Source organism: Prosopis cineraria, unplaced genomic scaffold, assembly GCF_029017545.1.
Source record: "Prosopis cineraria cultivar Desert tree isolate PC_DT_omini unplaced genomic scaffold, ASM2901754v1 PC6, whole genome shotgun sequence".
Classification (NCBI taxonomy): Eukaryota; Viridiplantae; Streptophyta; class Magnoliopsida; order Fabales; family Fabaceae; genus Prosopis; species Prosopis cineraria.
Window position 1 is genome coordinate 8,846,318 of NW_026555337.1, and position 15,384 is coordinate 8,861,701.

At 37.9% G+C, this 15,384-nt stretch overlaps 2 protein-coding genes and 1 long non-coding RNA gene across 4 annotated transcripts; 2 read left to right on the forward strand and 1 right to left on the reverse strand.

Moving 5' to 3' along the window:
* The first annotated feature begins 96 nt into the window (after window positions 1–96).
* LOC129313824 (uncharacterized) lies at window positions 97–4,388 on the forward strand. Its single transcript, XM_054957235.1, is given in 5 exon segments — window positions 97–707; window positions 938–3,998; window positions 4,001–4,145; window positions 4,148–4,183; window positions 4,186–4,388. Coding segments are annotated over 5 exon segments (4,056 nt in total).
* Window positions 4,389–9,504: 5,116 nt separating this feature from the next.
* Window positions 9,505–12,438, reverse strand: LOC129314437 (uncharacterized). Of its 2 annotated transcripts, none has more exons than XR_008594112.1 (2): window positions 11,303–12,438; window positions 9,505–10,448 (listed from the first exon to the last, which is right to left on the reverse strand). XR_008594112.1 is itself a non-coding variant. In XM_054957878.1 (2 exons), exon 2 carries the CDS (start codon window positions 11,845–11,847, stop codon window positions 11,413–11,415), a length of 435 nt encoding a protein of 144 aa, XP_054813853.1. In that variant the 5' UTR covers window positions 11,848–12,115; window positions 12,254–12,438; the 3' UTR covers window positions 11,285–11,412. The 2 variants fall into 2 exon arrangements, 1 of the variants encoding a protein (XP_054813853.1); XM_054957878.1 differs by lacking the exon at window positions 9,505–10,448 and having other exon boundaries at window positions 11,285–12,115; window positions 12,254–12,438.
* A 104-nt stretch (window positions 12,439–12,542) lies between these two features.
* On the forward strand, window positions 12,543–13,993 carry LOC129314438 (uncharacterized). Its single transcript, XR_008594113.1, has 2 exons — window positions 12,543–13,134; window positions 13,739–13,993. It is a non-coding gene; the product is annotated as an uncharacterized LOC129314438 (long non-coding RNA).
* The last annotated feature ends 1,391 nt before the right edge of the window (window positions 13,994–15,384 follow it).

Consider the following 15,384-nt stretch of genomic DNA (forward strand, 5'->3'; position numbering starts at 1 on the left):
AGACGGGAAGTATTAGGATCCATTTGTCTCTCCCTGGAGATAGGGCCGAGCAGGTTTAAGGTGGATTTCCAACTCATGACATAAACAAGTTACACAATGCTGCTAGAAAGCCAGAGGATTCATTCTGCTAGGGCTGTTCCTTCTACCTTACATCAAAAGGTTAAGTTCATCAGTGATGGGAGAATTATAGCAGTTAAAGGAGAGGAGGAAATCATGGTGAGCAAACCAAGCTCACTCCCTTATATTGAGGCTGCAGAGAAAGATTATGGAGTTTCCTTTCAAAGCCTAGAGGTCGAGGGTATTTGCGGTAGTACTCACAACATCAATTCCGTCGTGGCTAAAATCATGGCGAAGAGTGGGTTTATGCCAGGGAAAGGTTTAGGCTCTCATTTACAAGGAATTACGTGTCCAATTAAGGTTTTGGATAATTGTAATCGCCAAGGGTTAGGGTATGAGCCTACCCTGGAAGACCAGATGAAAGACAAAGCAAGTTTGGCAAATGGCAAAAAGGCCAGTAAATTGGAGATTCCACACATTAAAGAATCCTTCCCAGGCCCGTCCGAGGTGATATATAAACCAGCTATCTCAGTGATCTCTTTTAATGAAGATGTACCATGCAGAACAAGTGCCTCAATTGCAGTCGATGATTCCAACAAAGTTCTGGCGAATTGGGAGTTTGAAGAGGCCAATGATGTCATTAGCTTAGAGTAATTGTTTCAATTATGTTGTTCCTATTTTATCCACTTTTGAGCCCAGGTTTAGGTAATAGATCTTGGGTATTCACTAATGCAAACTTTTGATATACATAATTCATGAAAATGAATTTCAATTGCATTCATGTCTATTTCTTTATTCCACCCTATCTACTTCAATACATCTTTCTTTCTCCGTTTCATTCCTGTTCCTTATTTCATCTCGTTCCATATTCATTATCCAGGGATTTTGTTTCTTCTGATTCCATCTCCCACCCAGAGATTAATAAACCCTGTGAAGATGATTCATTCGTTGCCACTGATATGCATGATTGTGAGTCTGATGATGAAGACATAATCCAAACTTTTTCAAAGATGCTTGAATTGAGTGATAAGGGAATATGCCCACATGAAGAAGTGATTGAGATGGTTAATATGGGAACCGAGGAGGATCAAAGAATGCTCAAAATAGTAGATAATCCTGAAAGGGAACAAATGATTGAGTTGTTCAAAGAATACATAGATGTGTTTGCATGGTCATATAAAGACATGCCTGGGCTAGACCCAAGCATTGCTTCTCATAAAATACCATTACTTCCCAAGGTCGAGCCTAAGAAACAAAAGTTAAGGAGAATGAACACGGGGGTGTCCTTGCAGATAAAAGAAGAAGTAATAAAGCAGTTAGAAGCAGGATTTTTGGAGGTAGTAACTTACCCACAATGGGTGGCAAATATTGTTCCTGTTCCTAAAAAAGATGGTCGGATTCGAATGTGTGTTGATTATCGTAATTTAAATAATGCGAGTCCGAAAGATGACTTTCCATTACCCCACATTGATGTATTGGTCGATAATACTGCTCGAAGCTATCGCTATTCCTTTATGGATGGTTATTCAGGGTACAATCAAATCCCTATGCATGAAAAGGATAAAGAGAAAACAACCTTTACAACCCAATGGGGAACTTATTGTTATCGGGTAATGCCTTTTGGTTTGAAAAATGCTGGGGCAACTTATCAACGAGCTATGGTAGCACTATTCCATGACATGATGCATAAAGAAATTGAAGTATATGTAGATGATATGGTAGCTAAATCAGCGGAGAATAAGAGTCATGTTGGAGTCCTTAGAAAGCTATTTGGGAGATTACGCGAATATCGGCTAAGATTGAATCCTAACAAATGCATTTTTGGAGCTCTTTCTGGGAAGTTATTGGGATTCATTGTGAGTCGTAAAGGGATAGAAGTAGATCCAGATAAAGTGAGAGCAATTCGAGAAATGCCATCTCCCCAAACAGAGAAAGAAGTTAGAAGTTTCTTGGGACGATTGAATTACATTGCTAGATTCATTGCCAATCTAACAGCCACTTGCGAACCAATGTTTAAACTGTTAAAGAAAAATTGCAAGGGGACATGGGATGATGATTGTCAAAAGGCCTTTGATAAAATTAAAGATTATTTGTTAAATCCCCCGATTTTGGTACCTCCATCACCAGATCGTCCACTAATCCTTTACCTAACAACTTTACCTCGCTCAATGGGAGCAATGCTAGGTCAACTTGATGATTCTGGAAAGAAGGAAAGAGCGATTTATTTCTTGAGCAAGAAGTTTAATGAGTGTGAAGCTCGTTATCCGGTGATTGAGCGAACTTGTTGTGGACTAGTATGGGCAACTAGAAGGCTAAGGCAATACATGCTTTACTACACTACCTGGCTAATCTCACGAGTGGACCCACTTAAATACATCTTTGAGAGCCCGCACATTACTGGTAGAGTACTAAAATGGCAAGTTGTACTATCAGAATATGATATAAAGCATGTGATGCAAAAGTCAGTCAAAGGTAGTGCAATAGCAGATCACTTGGCCGATAATCCTTTAGGGGATGACCAACCATTAGATTTTCAATTTCCTGATGAAGTCATATGCACTACAGAAGAAGGTTGTGGTGAAGGAAACAATGAAGAGCGAGAATGGGAAATGTATTTTGATGGAGCCGCCAACATGCATGGAAATGGGGTAGGAGCGGTGATCGTTTCACCCGAAGGAAAACAATTTCCAGTGGCCATCAAATTAGAATTTGATTGTACTAACAACATAGCAGAATATGAAGCTTGTGTTAATGGTCTTCGAGCAGCTATTACCCTTGGTATACGGTGTTTGAAGGTATTTGGTGATTCAGCTCTCATTATTCATCAAGTAACAGGAGAATGGAGAACAAAGGATGTAAAATTGATTCCCTATCAAGAACTCCTAACAGATTTGATTAAGCAATTTAAGGTTGCTAGCTTTCATCACTTGACTAGAGATAAAAACCGCTTCGCTGATGCTTTAGCCACTTTAGCAGCAATGATCCAACTTGATTGTGGAGTCCATATCCAACCCATCCAAGTGGAAGCTAGAAGCTTTCCAGCGTACTGTCTGAATGTTGAAGAAGATCGAGAAGAATATCCTTGGTTCCAGGATATTAAGGATTATATCACTAAGAGATCATACCCAGCTGGAATGACTGAGAATGAAAAGAAAACCCTTCGTCGTTTGGCTATGACATTCTTTATCAGTCAAGATGTTCTATACAAGAGGGGTTATGATGGTACTTTACTTCGCTGTGTGAGTTCAGAAGAAGCAAAGAAAATCATGGTTGAGGTACATGAGGGCATATGTGGCACGCATGCGAATGGTCACACTATGGCCAAACAGATTCAAAGGTATGGCTACTTCTGGCTAACAATAGAGAAAGATTGCTTTGAGCATGTCAAGAAATGCCATAAATGTCAGATCTATGCTAATAGGATAAATGCTCCTCCAATCCCATTATATAATTTGGTATCACCCTGGCCATTCTCAATGTGGGGCATTGACATTATTGGCCCAATTAACCCAAAAGCTTCGAATGGACATCGCTTCATCCTTGTCGCGATTGACTATTTCACAAAATGGGTAGAAGCAAATTCATTTGCTAGCATCACGCAAAAGACGTTCCTTAAATTCATGAAGACAAATATTTTATGCCGATATGGGATTCCTGAAAGGATCATTACTGATAATGGTCCCAATCTCAATGGAACGGAAGTCAGGAACTTTTGCGAGAAGTTCCAAATCAAGCATCATAATTCAGCCCCGTATAGACCTCAAATGAATGGAGCAGTTGAAGCAGCCAATAAAAATATTAAGAAGATCATTGGAAAAATGACAGTAACTTATAAGGATTGGCATGAGATGCTTCCCTATGCTTTACATGGTTATCGTACTACTGCACGCACATCCATAGGGGTGACCCCATACTCCCTTGTTTATGGAATGGAAGCTGTTACACACCCATTGAGATAGAAATACCATCTTTAAGAGTATTGGCAGAGGTAGATTTAGAAGAAAATGAATGGATACGAACCCGATTTGAGCAACTTAACATGATTGAAGAGAAAAGGCTCATTGCAATGTGTCATGGACAATTGTACCAAAGAGAATGGCAAGAGCTTTTGATAAAAAACTTCGCCCACGGAATTCAGTGCTGGGGATCTTGTACTCAAGAAAATATTGCCTAACCAAGAAGATAATAGAGGCAAATGGGCTCCGACCTATGAGGGACCTTATGTTGTCAAACATGCTTTTTCTGGAGGAGCACTGATCCTAGCTGACATGGACGGTCAAGAGTTAGCAAAGCCCATTAATGCAGATGCTGTCAAGCGTTACTTTGCTTAAACAGAAAATGAAAAAGAATGAAGCGCTCGTTAGGTTGAAAACCTGTAAAGGCAACCTAGGCAAAAGTTAGAGCTAATAGAAAATGAAAAGGAAAGAATAGCTCGTTAGGTTAAAAAACCTGTAAAGGTAATCTAAGCAAAAGTTAGAGCTAAAAAAAAAGGGGGGGGCAAAGTCATGATAAGAAGAAGAAGAGTTCGCCAAGACAAAAGGATGTCTTAGGAGAAGAAAAGGAAGGCATCAAAAGTTAATTATGTTTGGGAAAGTTATCTCCATCGTCTCTCATATTATGCATATCAATAGCAGCTCAGTGAAACACCTGTTGGGGTTTTGAAAAGCTAAAGGAAGAGATGTGATAAAGTAAATCCATATATCCCATTCGCGCTTTGGCCATTTGTACTCATAAACCAAGATATTCCCATTTCTCTATGAACTTTAGCCTCAGTGAATGAATTTTTTCCGCCCTTGCTCCTTTGAGACCATCTTTCTTCTCGTTTCGTGTTATCATATTTGGATACAAATCTCATATATTACAGCAGGTTCGCATTCAAGGAACAATATTCATTGACGCATTTACTTGACGTAGAATGCTGGTATCTTTATTCTCGCCTTTCGCCCTTGAGGTATCAAGATCATTACGTAGGTGTAAAATGATAATGAGAGCATGTCTACTATTAGTGTTTGGTTATAATAGTTAATCTCATCAATTTGAAGACAAGATCAAGTGACAAGAATTTGGTCATTGGAATTTTCTAAAGAGGGGCAACGGCATACTGTGATACTACACCTATTAATGAATAAAGGTTAAATAACAGACTTGGAGGTATTACCTTATGTTCGAAATGATTTATTCAATGTGCACAAAATTTTCAAAAAAAAGGGGGATAAATACTAAGATAGTTTTCAACATTAAGCTTTCCAATAAAATTTTTGCAATACATTTGCATTATTCATACATTTGCATTGGGGCAAATAAGCACGTCTTACCCTTTACATTGCAAATCATCCATCCAATGTATATTTAGCGCCTATAAACATCATACATGGCACATTACCACATTGCATGCCTTGTCGTAGAAACACGCCACACTTAGATTGGGGCAAATAAAAAATCATGCATTGCATATCATCCCATTGCATGCATTGCTACAGAGAGTATGCCCTATTTAGATTAGGGCAAACTAAAAACTTGCAAAACCTAAGGAAGTAAGCGAAGAATTAACAAAACTCACCTTTGAGTTTCTCATATTTTCCCCGTGAGATGAAACCTATTCTCACACTCAAAGCCCAGTACCGGCTGGCACGATTCCTTAAAGCCCTGTAACGGCAGGCCCCCAAAGCCCTGTAACGGCAGGCACCCCAAAGCCCTGTTACGGCAGGCACCCCAAAGCCCCGTACCGGCTGGCATGATTCTTTAAAGCCCTGTAACGGCAGGCACCCCAAAGCCCTGTTACGGCAGGCACCCCAAAGCCCAGTACCGGCTGGCATGATTCTTTAAAGCCCTGTAACGGCAGGCACCCCAAAGCCCTGTTACGGCAGGCACCCTAAAGCCCAGTCTCGGCTGGCACGATTCTTTAAAGCCCTGTAACGGCAGGCACCCCTAAAGCCCTGTTACGGCAGGCCCTCAAAGCCCAGTATCGGCTGGCACGATTCCTTAAAGCCCTGTAACGGCAGGCACCCCAAAGCCCTGTTACGGCAGGCACTCAAAGCCCAGTACCGGCTGGCACGATTCCTTAAAGCCCTGTAACGGTAGGCACCCTAAAGCCCAGTCCCGGCAGGCACCCTAAAGCCCAGTCCCGGCTGGCACGATTCCTTAAAGCCCTGTAACGGCAGGCCCCTAAAGCCTTGTTACGGCAGGCACTCAAAGCCCAGTACCGGCTGGCACGATTCCTTAAAGCCCTGTAACGGCAGGCCCCCAAAGCCCTGTCACGGCAGGCACCACAAAGCCCAGTATCGGCTGGCACAATTCTTTAAAAGCCCTGTCACGGCAGGCACCACAAAGCCCAGTATCGGCTGGCACAATTCTTTAAAGCCCTGTCACGGCAGGCATCCTCCGAGCCTTGTAAAAGCAGGCATCCACCTGGTCCTTTGGAACATAGGCAATTCATCTCCATTGAGGTTTTGTTTTGTTTAGTTCGTAAATCACATTTCATTTTAAACCCTTTCTTTTATTTTGTTTTGTTTTTTTTGGTTGTAGATACCTAAGAGTCTTGCCCCTCCTCACAAAATACATGTTTCTCTCTTCATTCATTTCTAAGATAAGAATATCATCTCATGAAATTCTCACTTAGAAATCAAATGAAGAGGGGGCATCTAGTCAACATATATTTTGTTTGGATCGTTGTCATTTGATTATTTTCATTCACATCACATTGCTAAAAATCAAAAATCATGTCACTGTGTTTGTTATGCAATAGTCTCGCATTTAATCATATCTTGTCGTGTCAGGGGCAATTAGGTCTTTTCATAGGTATTGCATGGCCGACCAAAATACATGTTCTATCTTTACTTGTCACTTATGTAAGAATTCAAAAACACACTTTTTCATATACTTACATAAGAAACAAGTAAAGAGGGGCAACTGTGAACACCGTATTTTGTCCGGGCATTTTTTTTAAAAATAATAATAAATAACCAAAAATATATATAAATACAAAAAATTTTAATCCTTTTTAGGATTATATTTTCAAGAAAATAATAATAATAATAATCATCATCATCATCTAACAAAAAAATCCTCTCTCCTTTTACCTTAGATAACCCTTCTCTTAAAAGAAAATTAATTAAAAAAAATATACTATGAAATTGAATAATTAAATAAAATAAAATAAAGAGGTAGTATCACGTGCATGCCAATTTGAACTGCCCAGCTTCAGCAACAAAAACACAGCAGACATGAAACAGACAAAAAGAAGGAAAACGAGAGAGAGAACAGTCAGCCACGCATGCACGAAGAGAACGCCGGAAAAACGCACGAGCAGACGCAGAAAAAAGGAACTTTCAGCCATGCAGAGAAACCAGAACACGTCAACGCACAGCCACAGCTACACAGAGAACACACACAGAAAAAACAAGCAGAGACGCACAATGAAAGGAAATAGAAACATGCACGTACACGAGAAAGCAAAAAGAAAAACACAGCACCAACACATACGAAACACACACAGAAAAAGTAGAGGCATGGACACGACAGAAGAAAAAGGGAAGCAGAAAGGCAGCACCCACACGCAAAGAAAAAGAAGAGCCATGCAGAAATGAAAACAGAGCAGAGAGCTTTCGGCGCACGCAGAAAATGCAGCGGAAGAGAAGGGAAAAGGAAGAAGCAGAGAAAGGGAGTAATCATTCAGCTCTTCCATCCTCTATATAAGGAGTGACAGGGCTGGGAGAAAAGAGGAGGAGACGGAGGAGGTGAAACAGAAAAAGAAAGACCGAGAGGACTGAAAACAGAAAACAGAGACAGAGGAGAGAGTCCGGGAGAGGAAGAGAAGAGAGAAAGAAAATAGAGCAGAGAAGAAGCAGCAGAAAAGGAGAGGAAAAATGGAGAAACGAGGCGAGAAAAACTGGAAGAAGGAGATCAGAAGTAAAAACAGAGCATAGGAGAACTGAGAGAGAGCACGAGGACGAGCGAAGACTGGAGACGAAAAGAATAACAGAGCAACTGGAGAGAGAGAGAAAGTGTGGAAGTTTGCAGGGGCTACTGCCATCACTGATGGTGCACTTCGTCCTCCTCTGTGTCTTCATCTCCTCTTCCTTTCTCAGTTACGGGCATCGCGGGAGCGTGTAAGTTTGCAGGGGCTACTGCCATCACAGACGGTGCACTTCGTCCTCCTCTGTGTCTTCATCTCCTTTTCCTTTCTCAGTTACGGGCATTGCGGGAGCGTGTGTAAGGTTAGTTCACACCTTATTAATTGCTTCTATGAATTTTATATCCAGGTGAATAAGTCTCGAATATACGTATTTATTTTTATGCTCATATGCTAAGCACATATATATATTTTTTTTTTAACTTAAAACAGGAGATTTTGAGAATTTTTACAGGAATTTAAAATGATCTCATACCATAAAGATCAATAAGATTTTACAAGTATGGGGATCAATTTTGCAGATACTTATACGGGTTCTAAAGGCCCATTATTAAAATTAACTCTTTCTTTATACTAAATATTTAAGTTCCATGTGAGATTTTAAGAATCTTCGTAGGAACTTAAATTAGTCACATTATTATGTGGGACAGTAAGTCCTCGTAGATATAGTGATTTTCAATTTTTGTAATAAATAAGTAATTTTTGCAAATAATCATATAATATACAATTTAAGAAACTTAATTAACCAAATTAAATGTATTTAAATTGTAACCATATTTACCAATTATATCTTTTAGCCACGTGAAATTTTTGAATCTCCGTAGGCTTCTAAGATCATTGTATTATCGTGTGAGTCAATAAGACTCTGCGGATATAACGATTTAGTTTTTAAAATATATATACATATATATTATATAATTAATTAAATCAATTAATTAAATTTAATTCCTGTCTCGTGTGAGATTTTAGAATCTCCGTAGATATTTAGGATAATCATATTACCGTATAAGTCAATAAGGCTTTGCAGGTATGATGATTAAAATTCTTCAAAACATGTATATACATACTTAAAATATATTTTTGATACTTAAAATGTACATAAGAATATAAATAAATAAATTGAATTGCCAAACTCTTCTATCATGTGAGATTTCAGAATCTTCGCAAATACTTAGAGCAATTGCATTACCGTATGAATCAATAAGGTTCTACAGGTACTGCAATTAAATTTCTAATCATAAAATATAAAGAAAGATAATTTTAAACCCTTTCATTTCTTTATTCAAAATTCAAAAATTGAGAAAATAATTAAAATTAAATTACCTTTTGCAATTTAAAACACACATATCACAATTTCAGAAATTGTTTTATTTGCAAAATGGTGAGTTATTTCTAATTAATTTCTCTTCAAAAAATATTTTTACCGACAAACTTTTAAGCCCGAATTACGTGGACTTTGATCCCCATCACAGGGTACGTAGGCCTCAGAGTCAGATTCTGAGTCAAGTCCGTCCTCTCTCGTAAATAAATAAACATTTCTCACTCAATTATCATTATTTTTATATCAAACACATGAATATAAAAGGGATAATTAAAATAATTTTAAAACCATATTAATAGAGCACAACAAACTTCAGGTAACTGTTCTCACGAACGGGTGTTGTGGGGTGCCTAACACCTTCCCCACACTCAACCGACTCCCGAACCCGTTCTCTGATTTCGCAGACCACCCTTATCTTCCATTAATCGGTTTCCCGAGATTTACCTCAAAATCTTGGTGGCGACTCCTCGTTCGATCCAGTTCCCGCCGCGAAGGCCGGGACCTCCGCTCGCGCGCCGTTCGCGTCGCATTTTTCCGGGTGCGACAGTGGTAGTAATTTTTATATTTTTTAATAATAATAATAATAAAAACATCATCTCTCTATCCTCTCTCTCCCCCCTTCTCCCTCCCTTTCTCTCCTCCTCGTACTTCACTCCTAGGGCACAAGTCGTAGCCCTTGTGCTTGTTGTTTGAAGGATTAGCACGAGGCGTATAGCTTTCATCCACAACAAGAAACACATCTATGGAACCCATCGTCATCGACTTTAGCCTTGATAGCTAAAGGGTAACCTACTAGTGTTTGCTGACAACACCTCCATCCCCTCCCGTTGACTCTACTGCACCTTGATCCCTCCATCACCACACTTGCCTTCCTCTCTTCTCACTCGTATTTGCATCCACAGTCACTTCCTCTTCTTTTCTCTCTTCCTCCTCCTCCCTATGCCTTTCATCATCATTTTTCATACATTTTTTGTTCATCTTGGTCTTAATTCTAGTTTTCTTCTCCTTGTTGTTATTGTTGTTGCACTCCCTCGTGTTCATGTAGTCACATCCTCTCCCTCTCCATTTCTTAGGCGTAATTACTTTCTCTCCGTTGCAGCATTTCCCATCTGCATGCCGTACTCAAGGGACGTAAGTGCAGCCCTGCTCTATTTCTTTCTACAAAAACAGAGCAACTTTCTAGTTAGCACAAAAGAAGGACATTACTTGGTTAGAAATACCACAATCAGAACGTGGTATACAGAGACACTTGTCAACTGGAGAAGGGATAGATCATAGGACAAAAGTTACGAGGCTTGCACGAGAGGAAGCAACTACTCACAAATAATATTTGCTGAGGCAGGCTACTTTGTTTCTTAGTGTTTTGGTTTATATGAGGATGATGATTTAAACGAGATCGCAACTGCTAGCCTTATTCCTGTAATCATTTTCCTTTTATTTCAGAAGGGGGGGGGGGGAGAGAGAGAAGATGCCATTAACTTGTGAGAGGAGATCAGAAAAGAGGAGAGGAGGAAGTGGAGACGAAAAATGTTAAAAAATAACATGAGATTCACAAAAAATATTTTATAATGAAAAATATTTAAAAGAATTCAAAATTAGGTCCCACTAATGAAAACATTGACAGGAGAAACGGCAAGGTGATTGAAAAAAAACTTTAACATTAAGGGATATAAATAATTTATAATTAAATTTAAATTATTTGTAACTCTGAAATTAATCTTTAATTTTTTTTTATATAGGAAATTGAGAAGGAATCTCTAGAAGCCAGTGGCAGGGGCCTTGCGTTATTTACGTCTCCTCCGTCCAGTATCTGTGGCGTCATGTTGGCAGATGCTGAGCCTATTACCGACTAGCGACTAGTTATGATTCTGATGATACAGTTGATTTTCTCCCTCGGGCCACTGAAGATATGGTTGTTTAAAACACCTATCAATCAATCTATTATCCTGATCACTGTCTCCACCAACCTGAGTAAGAAATGCAGTAACTCAAGAAACATGAATATTTTGTACCATTGTCTCTGCAAATTACACTGAAAAAGCATGGCTCGTGTAGGGAAGTATTGCCATTTTTGCATCACGCTGACAGAATTCTCTGTACTGGGTAATCAATCCTATGAGGACTAATCATACTTCTCTCTCCATGAATACACAAGAAAGAACACCCAAGAAACTGCCAATGCCAGGTCTCCAATAGCCTGCCTGGGCCATTCATGTGCCAGATCTTCAACCTTCCTCAAGAATCCAAACCTCCACACTGCCATGGAAACGTGAACGGCAACGCATCCTTTTGCGAAGAAGCTCTGAAACTCCCTGTCCTTTGCAAAAGCCACCATGAACAACATGAATCCGATCGTGAACAAGAGCAATCCCGAGAACGAATCTGAAGTTCGAACCAGCAATTGATCGTGAGGCGTTGATCCTTGAAGCTTCCTAGCTGTCTCCGACCCGTGGCTGAACTCGGAGATCTCCGCCGAGAAGAAAACCATGAGTGATCCACAGGTTAGGGCTATCGCGGAGTGCAGTAGACAGATCAGAAAAAATCCGGAAGAAGCCATCGATCAGCAAAAACAATCTCCAGTAAGATTTGGATACTTCAAATTAACCTCGATCAAAATGCTTGAAGCATCAATTACATAGTCATGTCGTGTTTGATTCAACAAACATAGCTAAAATTTACTGATAGATCTCTTGAACAAATTGACACAGTCCATTCTTCCAATAGGGCTGGAACAAGAAAACTCAGAATACATTGCCCTGTCTGTATCGTATGGTATAATACTATAGCATTTGAAATTCGAAGCAGTAGATAATCTAGATATTCCCCTTGACCAAAACAAACAAACAATGAACAGAACGCTTTTCTCAGCAATATGAACAAGAAAGCTAAGAAATGCTATAGATGAAGATGGTGAAGAAGAGATATGATACAGATCTGGAACGGCAGGTATATATAGCACTTACTACTAATAGAAAAAGAATAAATTATGAGATTTGGATCTGCATAGGAAGTAACGAAGACGAATTGGGTGATATGTTGTCAATTGCATACATAGAGATTGCTTTCATGATCATGAAACCACCAATCCCCATATGTAGAAAATGCCGTGCTTGTGTTATTCTGCTTCCTTCCTTTGCCTGCTACAATGACCAATGCTGGTGTGGGTCAAGGAAATGGGTCTGCATAACTGTTTGCTTTAAAAGATTATTTTCGAATCATTGCGTTGAAATGAAATACTTTGGCTTTCCTGGTAGGGCCCTGGGTTTTCATTATTCAGTTGCCCTTCTTAGACTGCATTATTTTTAAACTTTGTGATTTCACGTCTTAATCTTGAAGGTGATGACATGATTTGGTGTTTGGATAAGTATAGCAGAAAAAATTTACACCTATCGTCACAAAGTTTCAGTAGTTTCTATTCAGCTTAATCCTAAAGGCAATGACTTGATTTGCTTTTTGGATAAGAATAGCGGAAAAATTTTCCACTCGTCATCATCCCAAATTTTTAATATTTTCTGTTCAACGTAATTGCGCGCGCGCGAGGATAGCAGGCTGACAGTGATGGTGAGATTTCCTCTTCCGCTTGTTCATATTAATTTAACCATTTAAATTTTGAGTTAGATCGAAGTCTCACTGTATGAGTGTATCCCACCATTTGAGGGAAAAATATATTCCTGATCTCACATGGGACAATTTTCACTAGAAAACTGACATCTATCTAATATTTATAGTAGAGACTAAATGACCAAAAGTCCAAAAGGGAAAGAGAAGCAAGGCGAAAGTGTAATATAAAGAAGATTCAAAGGAGAAAAAGCCAGAAAGCATGCCAACTATTTCGAATCTCCAGGTCAGGTTTGTGGTCTTCTGTGAGGAAGGTTGCTTTTGATCTGAAGAATATTGAAGATCTTTTGAAGTTCTGAACACCTACCTAATGACAGACAATCTTATCATATCACGAAAATTTTGAAATTTGAAATTCTATAAATAAAGAGAAAAGTCATCATGACGTTTTAGTGATTTGCCCATCACAGCTAATAGGAGTGGAAAAATAGACTCTTGCTTTTGAAAACAAAGTAGCGGCTAAAAAGATTTATCTTATAGCTATCAGTCAAACTAATGGTGATTGGTGTTCTTGAATTATGTATTGTTCTTCCCCTCTAGACATGGATTCTAATAGCCATATCATATTATCATGTTGCTGCTGGTGGCCTGTTCTGTTTTCTAAATTGGATCATCCATCATTATGCATTATGTTATATAGTTAACAGAGGACATAAAAATTGATTAAATTATAACATGAAATCATGAATATTCTATTTTTTTTAACACATGTAGTAGTAGTTTTGTTTTTTCTATTTTATGTCGACTGCTATATATGAAATCAATTTACTCCATGGGGTCTGCAGTCTGCTACTTTCCCCTGCTGACACGGTTGCTTTCTTATTTCTTAGGGCCAGCACATGAGGTTGCCAACCAATCACGTTCTGCAATTAGTAATATTGTAGAAAAATGGCTGTGTAAATTACATGTCACGATACATTTTTGGTATGCATAAGCGGAGCCCTCGTATTAAATTATTTTTAAGTGTTCTGACATTATAAAAAAGTGGTATTATTCATAATTTAGAAACAATATGAATGTATGATTGATCTCAAACTTTGTATAATGTTTGTAATATTGACTTAAAAAAATATCTACTTGGCATATTTTTATTGAGAAATCATAAATAGATATAAGAATTTAGATTTAATATTTTTCGTGACAAATTGGCAGATAGATGAAAGCGATGAGCCTCAAGATTGTTCTGTGGCTGTTGTATTTCAAAGACTTCTCGAGATGTAGATGTTTCGATGGTTTATGCTCTTTTGTCCAACTATCATGTGATATTCCAGCCCGTAAATGTTTCCTTCAATTTTAAGAAATTATTTAATAATTATGAGTTTATTGCCGACGAGGATTATGCCCAAAATCACAAATCTGGATCTATGAATTCATGGAAGAGAATAATTTTCGGCGTATTGTCTATAACTGAATGGATCAGACAGTTGGCCCAAAGAGCGGGTCTTAAATAAAGCCCATAAAACAATTAGGGATAAAAAGAAACAAAATCAGTCGACCGAATGTTGACACCAAACTGTCTCTGTAAGTCACTGGCCATTCTGCTCCCCTGAACCTCACTGCCACAGTTTTGCATTTTTACTTCATCAAGAGATACAAATATCACACAGTGCACTGGCCACCTAGCATTGAATTGTAGATTAAGGTGAAAAGGTGTGGCGTATATAATTTGAAATCTTAACTTATATTAAGACAACATCAAACTATTATCTTTTCTAGAAAGTGATCACTCCCGGAAGTAGATGGGATCGGTGCAATAATAAATTTGAAACATTTTGGACCAAAACCAGATAAAGATGGCGATTTGTGTTATTTATACAAATAAATAAGAGTTTGAAAAGGGTTTAATAACTAATTAAATGATGCAGTTAAATAAGAAAAACAATAAACCAACTAATCATAAAAATGCTGGTGGTCAATATTCGCATATTAGGATAAATTACTCTAATTCAATTAATTATCTTTCTTTCTTTATTTATAGTGACAATTATTTTTAAAGTATTTTAATTATTTTCTAGTATGTTATGCTATATTTAATTAGAGTTAACTTGATATGATACTAAATTATACTCTCTAACTAAATCATGAAATTATGATCTAAGTCACCACCAATTCCTAAATTATTTCTAATTTAATTATTGATATCTATCTCTCTATGTTTAAGCAAGTCTTTCACCTTCTAGTTCATCAAACCAAAACACAAATAATTTATATAGCGACTATCTATATAAAAAGATTATTAAAACAAGAGAGATAAATATAAATAAAATAAAAATTCTCATAAAAAATTAATATTCAGAAAATAAATGAAATTAAATAACGAATAAAATTCATCTCAATCAAGCTATTCCCTATCCCAACTGAGAGTTTAGCAAAAACTCAGAGTTAAAACTACAATTCTAAATAAAATATATAAAAAAATTTAAAAAAGATGATAAGAGAAAAAGCTCCTAACTTAAAAAAAAAAAAATCTTTTAAA